General features: G+C 46.1%; 1 protein-coding gene and 1 long non-coding RNA gene across 3 annotated transcripts in view; one reads left to right on the top strand and one right to left on the bottom strand.

The window, feature by feature from the left end:
- Nucleotides 1-11,232, bottom strand: part of GARS1 (glycyl-tRNA synthetase 1) — a 28,729-nt gene extending 17,497 nt beyond the window's left edge. Inside the window, exons 1-6 of one of the 2 annotated variants that reach the window (XM_069778294.1) lie at nt 11,014-11,232; nt 7,363-7,464; nt 4,303-4,405; nt 3,022-3,163; nt 1,920-2,008; nt 388-464 (exon numbers count right to left, since the gene is read on the bottom strand). In XM_069778294.1, the coding sequence (XP_069634395.1) occupies nt 388-464; nt 1,920-2,008; nt 3,022-3,163; nt 4,303-4,405; nt 7,363-7,464; nt 11,014-11,184 (684 nt within the window). In that variant the 5' untranslated portion in view covers nt 11,185-11,232. Of the gene's footprint in view, nt 1-387; nt 465-1,919; nt 2,009-3,021; nt 3,164-4,302; nt 4,406-7,362; nt 7,465-8,193; nt 8,266-11,013 lie in introns of those variants that run through there. The other variant, XM_069778295.1, reaches the window with a different exon arrangement.
- Nucleotides 11,233-11,490: 258 nt separating this feature from the next.
- On the top strand, nt 11,491-13,524 carry LOC138688561 (uncharacterized). Its single transcript, XR_011327436.1, has 2 exons — nt 11,491-12,609; nt 12,821-13,524. It is a non-coding gene; the product is annotated as an uncharacterized lncRNA (long non-coding RNA).
- Nucleotides 13,525-14,265: the final 741 nt, after the last annotated feature.

Below are 14,265 nucleotides of genomic sequence, written 5' to 3'. Positions count from 1 at the left end.
TGTATCATAATCCTGCAGTGAGGGATTTACAAAGGTAAAGGGGGGACTCAGAAGAAACAGTCTTTTTGCCAGGATGTGAAGTGGAACAGAGCACACCAGATCCAAGGACAGAGCTTCAACCCTACCAATCCAACATTTAAGAGACTAATATAATAGCAATAACTCTCCAAAGCAGCAGAAGGATGGAGATGCAATTAACCAGCAAGTTTACAGTATTTGTTAACCAGTAAGTTTTCCGTATTTAGGAGCATGTATGAGCTACAAGTATCTCTGAGGTAAAGACTTCTGAGCATGTTTCAAGACACATTTCCTCTGGACTTGGTGCATCGCACCTCCTCGGTTACACACACATCCCTGAAGCATTCACGTGCCCATGCAGGCACCTACCTGCGTTAGAACATTTTCCATTTCTGCCTTTTTCTCTGCTGTGCACTTCTTGTCAGACATAAGCTTTTGCAGGTGAGCTGTAAGCAAGAAAATTATGTAGTGAGTTTACACTGCAACCCCATCACTGACCCCAGTCTAAAGCTTGACAAATCAGGAGGATCCTCCAGCATGAGCGTAAGTGTATGTCCACCAATTGTCTTGCTAGGGTCTATCAGGATAATTCCACTCACGTCATCAGGGTAATGCTGATCTACAGCTGAAGCACTACACCAATTTGCTGTATTGGTGTGCCACAGGGAAAACAACAGGTCCTTATCTAGTTTCTTTCCAATACTTGTTCCTCTAAACCCAAGCAATGGCTTTGTAGTCCCTTTCTCCTTATTTTCTTTCTACACAGACTGGAAATTAAAAGCAACGTCTGATCGCAAGCCAGCAAGGCTAATTTTATCCAAATGCACTCAGAGGCACGTACTGACTTGGTACAGTAGGGTTAGACTGCATTCCGCTTTAAAGCACAACATCCTCCATGAGATACAAAGGCAGACAGCGATGCCAAGACTTCCCACTCTCATCTGAAAAAAAGCAATCTGACTTTTTAGTGGCAGTAACAGCAGGTGGCTGTTCACCAGTGATGGGCTGCAGAAGAGACAGGGACACTCTTCTTTATGATGCTGTTCAGTGTGCAAAGTGGGCAGACGTTAGATGGGCTTCTTTTGTTTTTTTTTTAATAAAACGAAAATTCTAACTGAATATTAGGAAAACAGCTTTAATGCCAATATAGATTGTTCTACATACTTAACTTCCAAGGAAAAGGCTAGAAAACTAGAGAGCACAACCCGCTTAAACCTAGAGCGGCACAATCCTTCCTTTCACAATGGAGCTGTACATGAAAAAGTTTTCAAATAAGTTTCTAAGATTCCTTCATGTGACCTTTTTGTTTGGCTGGGGTTTTCTGTTGTTTTTTAAACAAATTTTAATCAATAACCACAGAGAAGTGTGAGAACTTTGCAAACCTAAGAAATGCCTGAAGTCTATTTAGCATTCCCAAATGTCAGCTGAGTTCTAAGGTATACGAAAGTCAGCAGCTGCCATGTAATTGACCTTTGCATAGGGAAAGCATGCTCTGTCCCCTGAGATGGTCATTAAATCATTTCTCAGTTCCGAACAAAAGGCAACTAAACTCAAGAAAACTAAGACCAGAAAATGGTAGAGAACAGCAATGTTGTTATATAGGGAGTCCTCAGCTTAGACAACACAGTAATCTTTTATGGCCTGATGACAGAGGATTTTATAAAAAGGGACCCAACTACGTTTTTACTAGAGATCCTGTACCTTGTTTAAGACACTACACAACATTTGGGTGGAGCTGAGAACTTATGGGATCTTTGGTATGGCATGATTAATGAACTATAAATACAAGTATGGAAGACTGGCTACACCAACTGGCCTTCCTTGAGAAACATACTCTTTTCACATGTTTGTACCACGGCAAGAAATTCCCAAGCCCACCTAGCCTTGGAACAAAACCAAACCTTTTAAGAGATGATCAGCACGAAAACATTCCCCATTTTTCACATCTTTCACCATGAAGTCGGCAAACTTGTCTACATGGCCAGAAGTCCTAGAAAAGATGATACAAAAAAGGAACATGAAAGCTGCCAGACAGCCCCGGGTACTGTGTGATCCCAGTGGACAGACCATTACCAAAGAGAAGTCCTTCAAACTATGTGCCCAAACTGCAGGCTCACTCTTGCTTCAGGTTATAGATTCACACTAAGCAGTACCATCCCACAGAAAATCTGATCCGTGAGAAAGTTATCAATCCATCCAAATCTTAAAATGTGTCACTAAGATGACACCTAGTGCCTTTAGGAACTACATTGTGATTGAAGCAAGACATAGATGCAGTTGTGAGGAGTAACCAGTAGTTCAGGTGGACAGGTTCCCACTATTTTATACCAGTGATCCATGAAAGCTTCTGCCTGTTATGCCGTGATCCATACAAAGAAACGCAGTTGACTCAGCTCAGGCTCTCTTTCCAAAAGCTTCTGACATATTTAGCAAACCTGTGGGTAGTTTTAGTGGAGATACATGGAGGTGAAACGGTCCAGAGTCTGAACTATGCTCTCACCCTGGAAGATGGTCCCTCTACCTGGTCTGTGGATAAAAAGAGGGTTTCAATCCCCAAGGCTACAGAAGCATCATTTGCATTCAGAGCTCAGTTAACACATTGCATATTGCCATCCTTCCGCAGAGAAGGGAAGGATGGTCAAGCAACATGGCCAGTGTCCTAAACTATGACCCCAGTGTCCCAGATTTAGGCAAGTCACCTAATTCTTTTTCTTGTCATCTTGATCTTTCAGAAAAAGAGATAATGGCATTTTCTTACCTAGTGGGATTGTTAGGAGACATTAAGACATTAGACTTTCAGACACAAGTCCCACTGCTCTCCCTTATTTATGGAATAACAGCTTCTCACACTGACCTGTGCACTGATATCTAATTATTTTGCACTGCAACAAGGTATGAAATCGGGTGACCCAGTCTCAAGATCCCTGTGGGTAGTTCTACAGAAGACTGTAAAAAGCAACTATGACCAGAAATTACATGCTGCAGAAAAAGACTCATATTTACTTCAGAACCGGCTCCGGCGTAAGCATGGTACAGTCAATCTCCAGGATTTGCTCTTCCTGAATAAAGTGCTGTCTCCATGCTTGGATGATGTTGTTCTTCAAAGCACACCCAACAGGCCCAAAGTCATACAGACCACTGACACCTGCAAAGAGACAAAAGTAAAAAAAAATGTGGTAGGTGCAAGATTGTATGAAGCTCCATTGTTTAGAGGCAATGTCCTTCCTTTTCAGTGCTTCCATCAGTTGGTATAAGTCTGATGTCATTTTCTAAGCATGAAGCATCAGCTTCACTGTGCTAAACAGAATATGGAACATGGCTCACTGTAGAGAGCTTTTTACATAAGGACCCATGACATAAAGGCTGAAAGTAAACTCTGTGAAGCACCTAGTCAGACACTGCCCTACATGCTAACCAATGCAGTTCAGTTAGAGAGCACGCTGGGGCATCAGGTAGCAGTAGAAGCCAAAACTGATAAATACCTGCAACCAACAACTGTAAAAGCCACACTCCCTCCACCAATGGATTACATTTTGTGGAGAGTTTTGTGGGAGCAATCTATCTGAAGGAGGAATCTAAATACAGAAGAAGTGATAATGCATAGGCCAAAGAAGTATTTTACTGTCAGTAATAACACGTACCTGCCAATCACCCGTTTAGACACAAAGATGAAAAAAGAAATAAAAAGCCAATAGAACAACCCAGAGTATTTATTTTAGTATCTTAGGTGAAAGAGCAGTAACCATACAGGCACTGTGCTGGCCCCCACCTGCCCCAAGCTACTTCAAATCAGCTACCTGACGACGTTCAACAGCTGCATTTGTTCACCTGTTAAATAAAGTTCATTGGCAAAATTCACTAAGGTAACAGGTTCTAAAGTTCACAGTAGTTTTGAGCATTATCTTTCCAAAGAAAGCTCGGATAGTGATGAATGGTTATGAGGAAATACGCTGATCATCCCCTTAAATGCCAAAACACCTTACCCTTCTGCAAAGAAACCATGTTCTACAATGTAATGCTCAGAACATGCATCCTAAAGTCCACTCACTGACATCCAGAAAGCAAAAGACAAAATCTGAGCCACCCCCCTCTCCCAAAGACTTTAGGAAGGGGGAACTTTTGAAAGGCTTACAGACTCAAGCAGGAAATTTTAAAGCCAACTTTAAAAAAAATTCTTTTATGTTGCATTAACATAACATTGCAAGAGTACAGCGTTTCACACAGCTAGAAAGACTAGAACATTAGCCTAAAGGGATTAAAATGCAAATTTTTTCAAATCCGTACCTCCATAAATAGAAAAGGCTTGATCATAGAAAAACCTCCTTTTCAGGGTGTCTTCCATTTTAACTCTGTCCACAATGTCATCTTTGGGCTGTAAGGCCAGCTCCTGTAAATCAAGTAAATTGAAAACAGTTAATAGCTCCTGTTTCTGAGAGGAGGAGGAATCTTCTCCATTCACCACACTATGAGTCAAAAGTCTGTAAAGACCATTTTGAAGCAAAGGTATCCTGCCAACACACTCATTTTCCAAAGAGGAATAGTGACGCTGAGATTCAGGTGCTCAATTACAAACATGACTGTCTCAATTCCGCATTTTACACACTTGAGGTGGACTCATCTGCCCTAACTTCCAGACAACTAAGTCTGAGCTAGTTATCCTCAGCTTTCTTTACAATCACTGGAAAGAAATGCCAATTTCCAAAGCAATTCTTCTGACCTATTTCCCTCTCCTGACTATAAAAAAAAGCTTGAAGTGACTAGCTGAGACTACAAACATCTAACTCTTGGCATATATGAAGCTTTCAATAAAGTGTTCCTCACATGAAAGAATTTTGACTATGAAGATTACGAACATCATCATCCTTGTGCTCTGCCAAAGGTGTGTATTTAGCTACTCGTACAAAGAATATCTACTCACAAAATGTAGGCTTTCCCAAACATGGCCCCCTGCACTCAGAAAATTTAGTTACAGAGTGCCTAAATGCCCTGACTAGATTCTGTGAAAACATTTTAAAACAGACTCACTACTTTATCTGAAAAACTATGATTTTTGCAACCACTCCATTAGTGAAATCAAGAGACTTGAAAGATTTGCTTCAAGAAAGATGTTTTTATAATTAGAGTTAAGCCAAGAAGTTCAATAAATTAATTCAGGTCCCCCTAAGTGGCCAACACTATCATTTTGAACAGCCTTTTGGTAACAAAAAGTATCATATGACCAATAATGTCAAACTTTTCTTTTTTTAGCACCTATAAAGACAAGTGCACGCGGTCTAATTTTAAAAGCACTGTACCTCTGCTGTTCCCATGAATTAGCATAAGCCAAGGAATAACTTTGCAGGAGAGAACAAAAGAGTCAAAGGCAGACAGAAAGCACACATGACAGCAAGCACCAGTGTTGTCCCACACCAAAACAGTACTTTTAAAGCACAGAAAGGGAATCCATTTGGCACTCTGGCTAAAAACATAGAATCACATTTCACAATGAGCAGGGTTTCTTAATAGAAAGGACGGCTTTTGCCCAGAGATGGACAGAAGGAGAGCAACAGTGACACAACCCAATTCTGAACTGGCAGGGAGAAATGGCCAGCAGCACAGGAGTAACTGGAGTAGGTACAGAATTCCGTAGAGCCCCTCTTCTACTACCTAAAGAGAATAGTTAATGAACTGGCACAGAAGTCAAAGAAACAGTCTCTATCCAGCATACATTCATAAACATAAATAGATTCATAAATAGAAGGCAGAAAAGCAACTGTGTTGGCCTTCAAGGGGAAGAATCACCCTGTATAAGAGCAGAATCATCTACTGACTTACAATATGGTTTGAGGACATAAAGCCAAGGAATTTTGAACACTCAACTGCTCTGCCCTGTTCAAAGCTTCAAATTCAGAGCCATTCTGCTATCTTTAAGTAGGAATCACAGGGCTTGAAAACTGCACCAGCAGCTGCTAAAGCTAACGAGCATTCACACTGCTGCCCTCTGCAAAAGGTACAAGTGACTGTGATGCATTGCTGGAAACACCATCAAGAGAGAAGGACTATATTGGAGTGCTGCACTCACAAGAGCAGATGCTGCGTTTGCAAGGTCATTCTTGCACTGACAGGGATACAGCCCACACAAATTGTGTAACTGGCAAACACGCCTCTACACTGCATACTACAGGCACTCTTCCAACAGAAAGGTGGGGCTCATAGGGATACCAAGACTCCTAACCTGCTTTGCTACATCCCTCTACGTCAAGCTTCCAAGTGCTGGGAAACAGAACTGGGAAAACATTTAGAAACTATTTACTCCAGGACAACCTAGCTATCAATACAGGTTTCATGCAATGGTTTCAAAGCACAGTTCTGTGCTGAATACTAACTAAAAATGACATCTTTTTACTTGGGTTAAATGGATGCAAACAGGTAGCCATAATGCCAGACCTGACGGAGAACACCAACTGTTGGCCTCACATGACCCAGTAGGACAAATAGGGTCAACTGGTTTCAATTCAGGTACACTGGTATTCTCACAGTAAGTTAGTTGCAAGCAGTGATGTATTTATTTATTTACTTATTCATTTATTTTTAAGAGTACCACTGAAGCACAACTACAATCATTTTTGTATGAAATACAAATTAGAAAAGAACCTCACAGTCTCCTGGGTGAATTTGCACACTAGACTCTTTTTATACTTCAGGAGTTTCTTTTTGTTGTTTCAGTCCGAGAAGCGGGGGGAAGCTTGCAGGATAAGGAAGTGTATTTTTACTTGTTCATCGATCTAGAAACAAAAGAGCTCCATCTTTTCATTTGCAGAAAGACTTTTTAGAGCACCATCGCATCTAAAAAAGGGGGCACAATTTCAATACATCCCTCTCTTGAAGGCTGAGGAAAACCATAGACTATTTAAAATGTCTCCAAAAACTTTGTTTAAACTGTTGCAAAGGAAGTGGTTTCTAAAGAAACGTGTTCTACGCCAGTCCTGGAATTTAAATGCTGCACAAAGAATCTGAAGATGAAACTCACTACAGTGAGCAGCATGTCCTCTCACTGCGCACAAAAAAAGATCTATGCAGTAAACAAAGATTAGCAACATCTACACTGAATTTCCACTCTGACTGTGAACAAACTGACTCATATTTATTTGTTCGCACGCTGTGATTTAATGTTAACAGATATTAGCATAAAAGATAAAGAATGAAACTGCCACTAGTCGGAAACTTGCGAACTATTTCAGAAGTGATTCAGTCTACCCTCCTATGACTGTTTAGCGCAAATCAATACCGTAAAAAAGCATTAAGTAGAAATTTCAAGGCTTTTCAGATAAAACTGTGGAACTCAAATTTAATTTCCAGACTCACCTTTGCTTCTAGGACCCTCTTCCGAGCTTTGAGCTCTGCTACAGCTTTGTCTATATCCACCTGGGGAGCCTTCTCTTCCTTCAGCTTTCTTACCAGTTCTCCCTAGAAGAAGGGGACAAAACACAAGACACAGACTCTTTCTCTGAATGACATAGACAAGAACTCTCCTTGTTTCAGCTCTCCTGGCAATCCGAAAGGAGGGGTTTGTCCCACCTCCCCGCTCCCCACGCAGGTGAGAGACACTTAAGCATTTGAGTTAGCAGAACCACACATCATTAGAGAAATTCAGCCCCCCCACACTACTGCTAAATCCCAGACCTATTATTAAATCTCAGCGTGCAAACGTACTCCTGTATGTACGACTTCGCAGCAGATTTCCACAAATCCTAGTTATCTGTCTTTGAGGATGCACTAATTGGATTCTCAGATGGTTAATACAGGCTTTGTGCTCTCTTTCTTGGTAATAAGGCTTCTTTTCCTTCTACCCCTTCCCTTTTCTTCAAAATTTATGACCATTTTAGACTTCTTTTGCTCTCATATCTGTTCAAAACTGGCCAGTAAGTACACAAATTTTTAGAAGAAGGTCTCACAGAAGACAGACATTATTAGCCTAATGTCTAAGCAAAGAAGGCATTGCATTATCTGTAAAAACTGTTACTGTTTTTAAAATTCATCCAGTAACTTTGGGAAAGAATAGAGTAAAAAAAAAAGAATTTTAAAAAAAAAAATCAAAAAAACTAAAAAAAAACCCAAACACCTAAATATTTCAGAGCAGCAAAACCCTGCCGTGGGCTTACACTGAGGTCTTGACCTGAGTCAAACCACCATCACCTTGCTATGGTTCCACAAAGGTCTCTCTGCCCTGTGGGGACGATTCTCCCCCTTCATCCCAGGGAAGTTCTCAACCCCTAAATACCCAACAGCATGCTTTTCTGCATGATCCTCAGCAGTAATGCCCAGCTTGCTCTTGGAGATAAATTAATAGTCTTCCTTTCAGTCCACTCTTCTTCAGCCAAAACCAAGGTCTATCTTGAATTACTGAGAGGGACAAAGGAGCTGACCCAGAAGGAAAAAGCCCAGAGATGTCAATGGCTTCTCAAGTGGGATGTTCTAAGAATGGGATGCTCCAAGTTCAGCATTTTTCTTGCATCTTGCACTTCTCCATTAAACAAAAGGGAAAAAAAAAAACAAAACCACAATCCAAAGAGATAACAACATGTCCACAATACCAGCTTTTTCATAAATTCTGAGCTTTTCTGACATTAATATTACAGGCAACTGAGAAACCAAAGAGAAGAGAATACAGAGACTGCCATTCAATAAACAGATCAGAAAAAGTGCCTCAGAGACTAAGGGATTCAGAGGCTAATTTTATTAATAAAAGGAGGAAGACTCAAAAGACTGCATTAAAACAAACACACAATGAAAAGAAAGAAAAATAAGAATCCTGTCAGGCTCCCTAAGCCCGTCGGCTACAAGAACAGAACAAATCTGCTGTTTCCTTCCTGTTAACTCATTATACCAAAACGTGAAAGTTTCACTCTAGGGCTGAGGACTTAAACTGCCATTCCTGGGAAACGTGGCAGAGGGAGGGATCTGATCTTTTTTTTTTCTTTTAAAGTAGTAAGTCCAAATTGCCTTTGTTGAGCTAGGGGGTCAGCAGTGGAAAAACATCAAGGCAGCAGCAAAGCAGCTACTGCTGACTCAACAGAGCTATCACCCTGCTCATTGCTGAGCATCTAAAAGCAGCATACAGCAACTCTTTGTCCTCATCTATAAGTAAAAGAGTACTCAGACATACGCAAGGAGGAAAAAAATAAAAAAAGAACACAACTGAAGCAAATAATTACGTTTGCTGACAGGACTCAATCTAATTAAAACTACAATCTTGAGCCCAACCCAGAGGAGGAGTGCACAGCAGCACTCGATGTGGCAAATTTTGCTGCAGCTTTGTCCCATAGACCAGTAAAGCAGAGAGGGATCCACCCCTGGATCACGGCAGCTTATTGCATCAGGCACTGCTGCAGGAAGATATGCTGCTCACTTTCCTCCCCATAGGTTAAGTGTCCCTTAGGTTTAATTAAACCGCTTCTCCACGAGCTGTTAGACAGGGTCCCCTGCATCGCAAGGTATCAATGACCCCAATCTTTGTTACTCCCTCCCTTTCTCTCTTGTGCAAACACCTCAGTGAATTACTACTGTCAGGTGCACGATACAATATCCATGGTCCTAGCTATACAAATTTACCCACAAACCTTTCCTTGGCACCCCACACTCCTGTTTCAATCCCCCAGGCAGCCAGAAAGAAGGGGTGCATTGATACTTTAAAGGCAAATGACAGTACCCAAGACACAGGATTTTAAAATAAATAAATAAATTGGCTAGTTCTAGAGATCATAATTTTATTTACAAGAAGCTCTCTTGCCAAGGCATTATGCTGTACAATGATTCATAATAAAAACTCACTGAAGTGCTGGTATAATTAGAGGGCCATAAATCCACTCATTTAATGGGAAAACACATGCACAAATCTATGAATACACAGGACACACACGTAGCTATGTGTCCAGCTAAGCAGAAGACTATGGATTCAGTCACTTACAGGAGGCACACGAGAAACCCACAAGCATAGGTCTTGCTGCTAATGCAGGGAGGAAGGGGAACTTCCACGTGCTGTGAGCAGGCTCCACTGCCATCAGCATACGCAGCAAGGGTACCAAGATCAAGGTTCACTTAGGAAATAAAAAGACAACCAAATCCTTCTCAGGTAAGAAGGAAGCTAAAGATAACAGCTTCATCTGTGAGGGAGATGGAAAGAATGCCATGCAGTCCCAGCTAATAGGAGACAGCTACGTATCTAGACAAATAATGATGAAACGGAAAATGTGCAAATACATTAATACCCCTTACTGCATCAGGCAAATATGCAACTCTAAAGAACACCATTTACCTCCAAAACCCAACACAAACTCAGCTCTAAAGGGAAGTCATCGGGTGACCCTGTGGGATGAGGAAACCTACGCAGGGTGTTTTCCAGAGAAAACGTGAAGAGCCAGCTACGGGGCCCTAAAAGCGTGACAAAGTCAGCCCTAGCCTGGGCACAGAAGACAACATCAAGCCCAGGAGGGGCAAGCCAGGTAGACTGACGCACAGATCCAGTTCTGCAAGACAGCTCCAACACACACCACTGCTAACTGGGAGGGGGAAGAGCAGGCTACGGGAAACCCACCCGCGCTGCCACCCACGCACTCCCTGCCAGCCCCCTGCCCTGGTCCAGAGCGAGACCCACCCGAGGGGAGACACCTGCAGACCCCCGCCCCGGGCAAACCCACGGGGACCCTCTGCTGTGGACCCACCGCCGGCTAAGCCCGCAGGGTCCCGCAGTGCCCCACACCACGGAACCGGAGGGGTCGCCAAGCAAGGGCCCTGAGGGGAAACACCGCCACCGGGCCCGGAGCTCCGCGCAGGGCTCTGTCACACACCCGACCCCCCCAGCGAGATGCCCGTCCCCCCGCCTCAGGCGGTTCCTCCCCGGCGGCTGTCTCCCCTCAGGGGCCACCCGCCTCAGCAGGACTCCCCTCAGCCGGGGGTGCCCCCCACCCCAACCACCACCACCACCACCCCGCCTTCAGCCGGGCCGAGGCGCGTTACCTGCTGCCGCACCGCCTGCCGAAGGGGCGCCAGCAGCGCCTCGGCTTGCGGACCGTCCATGGGGGTCGCGGCCGGGGCGGGCCGGGAGCGGAGCTGGGCGGCGGGCGGGCAGACGAGGCGGCGCAGGCGGCGTAGCAGGGCGGGCAAGGCGCTACGGGGCGGCAGCGGCATGGAGAGGTGCGGCGCGCCGCCCTACACCCCCCACCCCCCCGCCTTGCATGATGAAATCCCGCCCGGCGTAAAGCCGCTCCCAGCCCCGCCGCCGCACTTTCCTCACGGCCCAGCAGGCGCCCGCAGCCGCAGATTCGGCACGGGGCCGTACGGCGGTGGCGGCGGGCCGGTAGAGGGAGCGCGGGGACGGCCGCCTCGCACCCCCCCGGAGCTCGCCGCCATCCCGCGTTCCCTCGGCCGGGCTGCGCCTGCGCGGGAAAGCACCGCGAGCGCGGGTGCTCCTGTGAGGAGGGGCTGCCGTCCCCTCCGTGGGTCTGTGTGGAGCGGGGGCGATACCTGGCTGCCCCCCGCCCCGTGGGGGGGACACACACACACGTATCACCCACCCCCCCGGCCCGACGCCGGGGCTTTGGACCGCTAGCGCCCACCCGGGCCGCCGTCGGCGCCGTGTCTCCTCGTCCCTCAGCCGGGTTTCCCCCTCTCTCCACGCCGTGGGGTAGGGAAGCGCTGAGGGCCGTGTGGAGGGCGGTGAGGGGGGGGGGTGTGTTATTTTTTCAGTCAGCTGCAGCACTTGAGCTCCAAAGGGTTTGTAGTTTTAGGGCTTGGCGGTGTTTTGGTTTTCGCTGATCCACGCTGCCCGGACCCCTCGGGTCGGGGTGAGGGCAGCAGGCAGGAGGCCAAATCCTGCCTTTCCCCTGCGGACACGAGGGGGGGGGGGACAGCCCCACATCAGAAAGAGGAGCACCGAGTGCCACAGGAGAACTTCCCATCCCCGAGAACTAAAGCCCTCCGTGAAGGAGAACCCAAACACCGGTTCCATAAAACGAAATTTTAAGACCAATTAAAAAAAATAAAAAAAATCACGCTTCCCACGCATGCTTTCCCCACTGCCCCCATCCTCCACCCCATCTCCCCTTCACCCCCGGCAGCATTGGGTGCTGATGCGATGTTGGCGTAATTTGGCGTATTCAGGCTGCTATTTTGTACCTGTCTGTTCATTTGAGAGACAGCCTCAACCTCGTAATGAACGCATCTGAATATTTATCTGCTTGCTCTGAATGGTATATTTGTATTTCAAATGCTTAATTGTTATTTTTATTTAGCTGCAAATTGCTGTTTTTATTTTGCTGGCATACCTACTTGGAAACCGTTCTAGCACGAGGTTAACACCGAGCTTTTCTCTATTCCTGATTAGGTTTTTTAATTAATCCAACGCTGATAAGTGCATAAGGACTCTGCAGCCCTATTCTAGCTGCCACGGTGATCTAAGATGTGAAGACAGTGGAATCAGCCCCAGAAGAAACTGGCTCATGCGGAGGAATTGGGAGAGGGCACACGGAGGAAACCTGGGCAGGACCTGGGGAGATGGGAAACCCCAGCGACCAGGAGCAGCTCAGTTCTCCTGTGCCAAACCAGGAGGACCAGGTAGCAGTGCTTCTCCAAAATGCCTTTCTCCCCCCCTTCCTAGAAGATTTCCTCTTTCTCCTCTTTTTCCAAGCAGGCTTGGTCCCCAGAGCAGCACTGTGGAGCTGCAGCCGAGGATGGAGACAGGCCAGGCTGGTGCCTTGAGCCTTTTTCCCTCTGTAAAATCCTTCCCTGCACACGCTGCTGACCCCAGCAACTTCTCTCCTTACAGGTGAAACGCACCTGGGACCAGTTCCCAGCACCATGGCCGGCTGGTATGGGACAACCTCAACACAAAGGCCAAAAAGACCTTCTCCCTGCCCATTCCTATCTAGCTGGGGGTGCAGCTCTCCCACCAAAGGACTTCAGAAAGCATCTGGCCAAGAGCACCTACGGAGCAAGACTGAGCCGTAAGACCGGGCCTTGTGAATAAATCCTTCATGACACATTTGATTGCCCATGGGTATCCTCTGGGTTCACACGAGGATTGGACTGTAGAATCAACTTGAACTTTTAAAGTCGTGTTGGTTTTTTAGGTAAATAAACAAAGCAATAAAGGAAGAAAAAGGAGGGTGGACACATTTCCTGAGCAAGGTTAGAGGAGGGTGGGGTGGGGAGTGCACAAGGAAACCCCGACTGCCCCTTTTGCAATGGTACTGCAGAAGAGTGACAGTGTGATTTAGGGTCCTTGGACACAAGGCACACTGCTGGATCCTTGCTAGGGTGTGCAGGAAGGGAGGAAAATTAGGCAGTGTTTTGCACCAAACTGTAGCTGCAAACAAGAGACCGTGAGCAAACCGGACCCCCAGAACTGGGTCATACTCAGGGTTGGCTGGACCTTGTCTCCAAGCCAATATCAGTAGGAAGGGCTAAATATTTCTGGGAATCACCAAGAAGCTAATATCGGAGCTAAAAATAAAGTTTTATATCAGTGTGGAGCTGCGTGGAAGGGCTTCGTGCATCCACTGCTGATGGAGGACCGGGGCACAGGCCCAGTATGTGCCCGTACCATCCCCTTGGGTCTCGGGGTGCTGCCAGACTGCTCAGACCCACTCCGGCGCAGAGGATCTCTGTTGATCTGATGCTTCAGAGAGTCCCATGCCTCGTGACGGTTTGCAGCGAGGACCCAGCGCTGGCTTCATTTTTGGCACCCCCATGGGCAGGTGAACCACCAGCGCTTCTGGGCACACCATCGCCACTGGTTAACATCTCGCGGCTGTCCAGAGCCCAGCTTTTCCCCTCCTTTTAAATCTGATTCCAGGTCTGTGCCTCTTTGCACTTAATAAGCACTTGGAGGGGGGCCTGTTTGAGGATGCCTGTGTTGGGTCTCTGCAGCCCCCCCCCGCAAAAGGATCCCATGGGACAGGATGGGATCATAGGGAGTGCGTTACTCCATCCTGTCCCAGGGTGGCCTTTGAAAAGCCATCTCCATTTCCATCCCTGGGTATGAGGCTATGTTGTGGGAATTAAATGGGAGATGTCACCCCTGTGGCACAGGGGAGCCCCCAGCACAACACAGGGGGGAATTTATTGCATGAGGGAATTTGCAGGAAAAGGCAAAGGAAGAGGGGGTTAGGGCATTCCCCCCTACCACCTTCAGCTTGCAAACTTTTGGGTGCAGAAACAGAGAGCTATCAGCACCCCCTGAAAAGTCTGGGGGGTGTTAAGGGGCTGTGT

Source organism: Haliaeetus albicilla, chromosome 2, assembly GCF_947461875.1.
Source record: "Haliaeetus albicilla chromosome 2, bHalAlb1.1, whole genome shotgun sequence".
Taxonomy (NCBI): domain Eukaryota; kingdom Metazoa; phylum Chordata; class Aves; order Accipitriformes; family Accipitridae; genus Haliaeetus; species Haliaeetus albicilla.
Note: the sequence above shows the minus strand (reverse complement) of the source record. Positions and strands in the feature narration are given on the sequence as shown.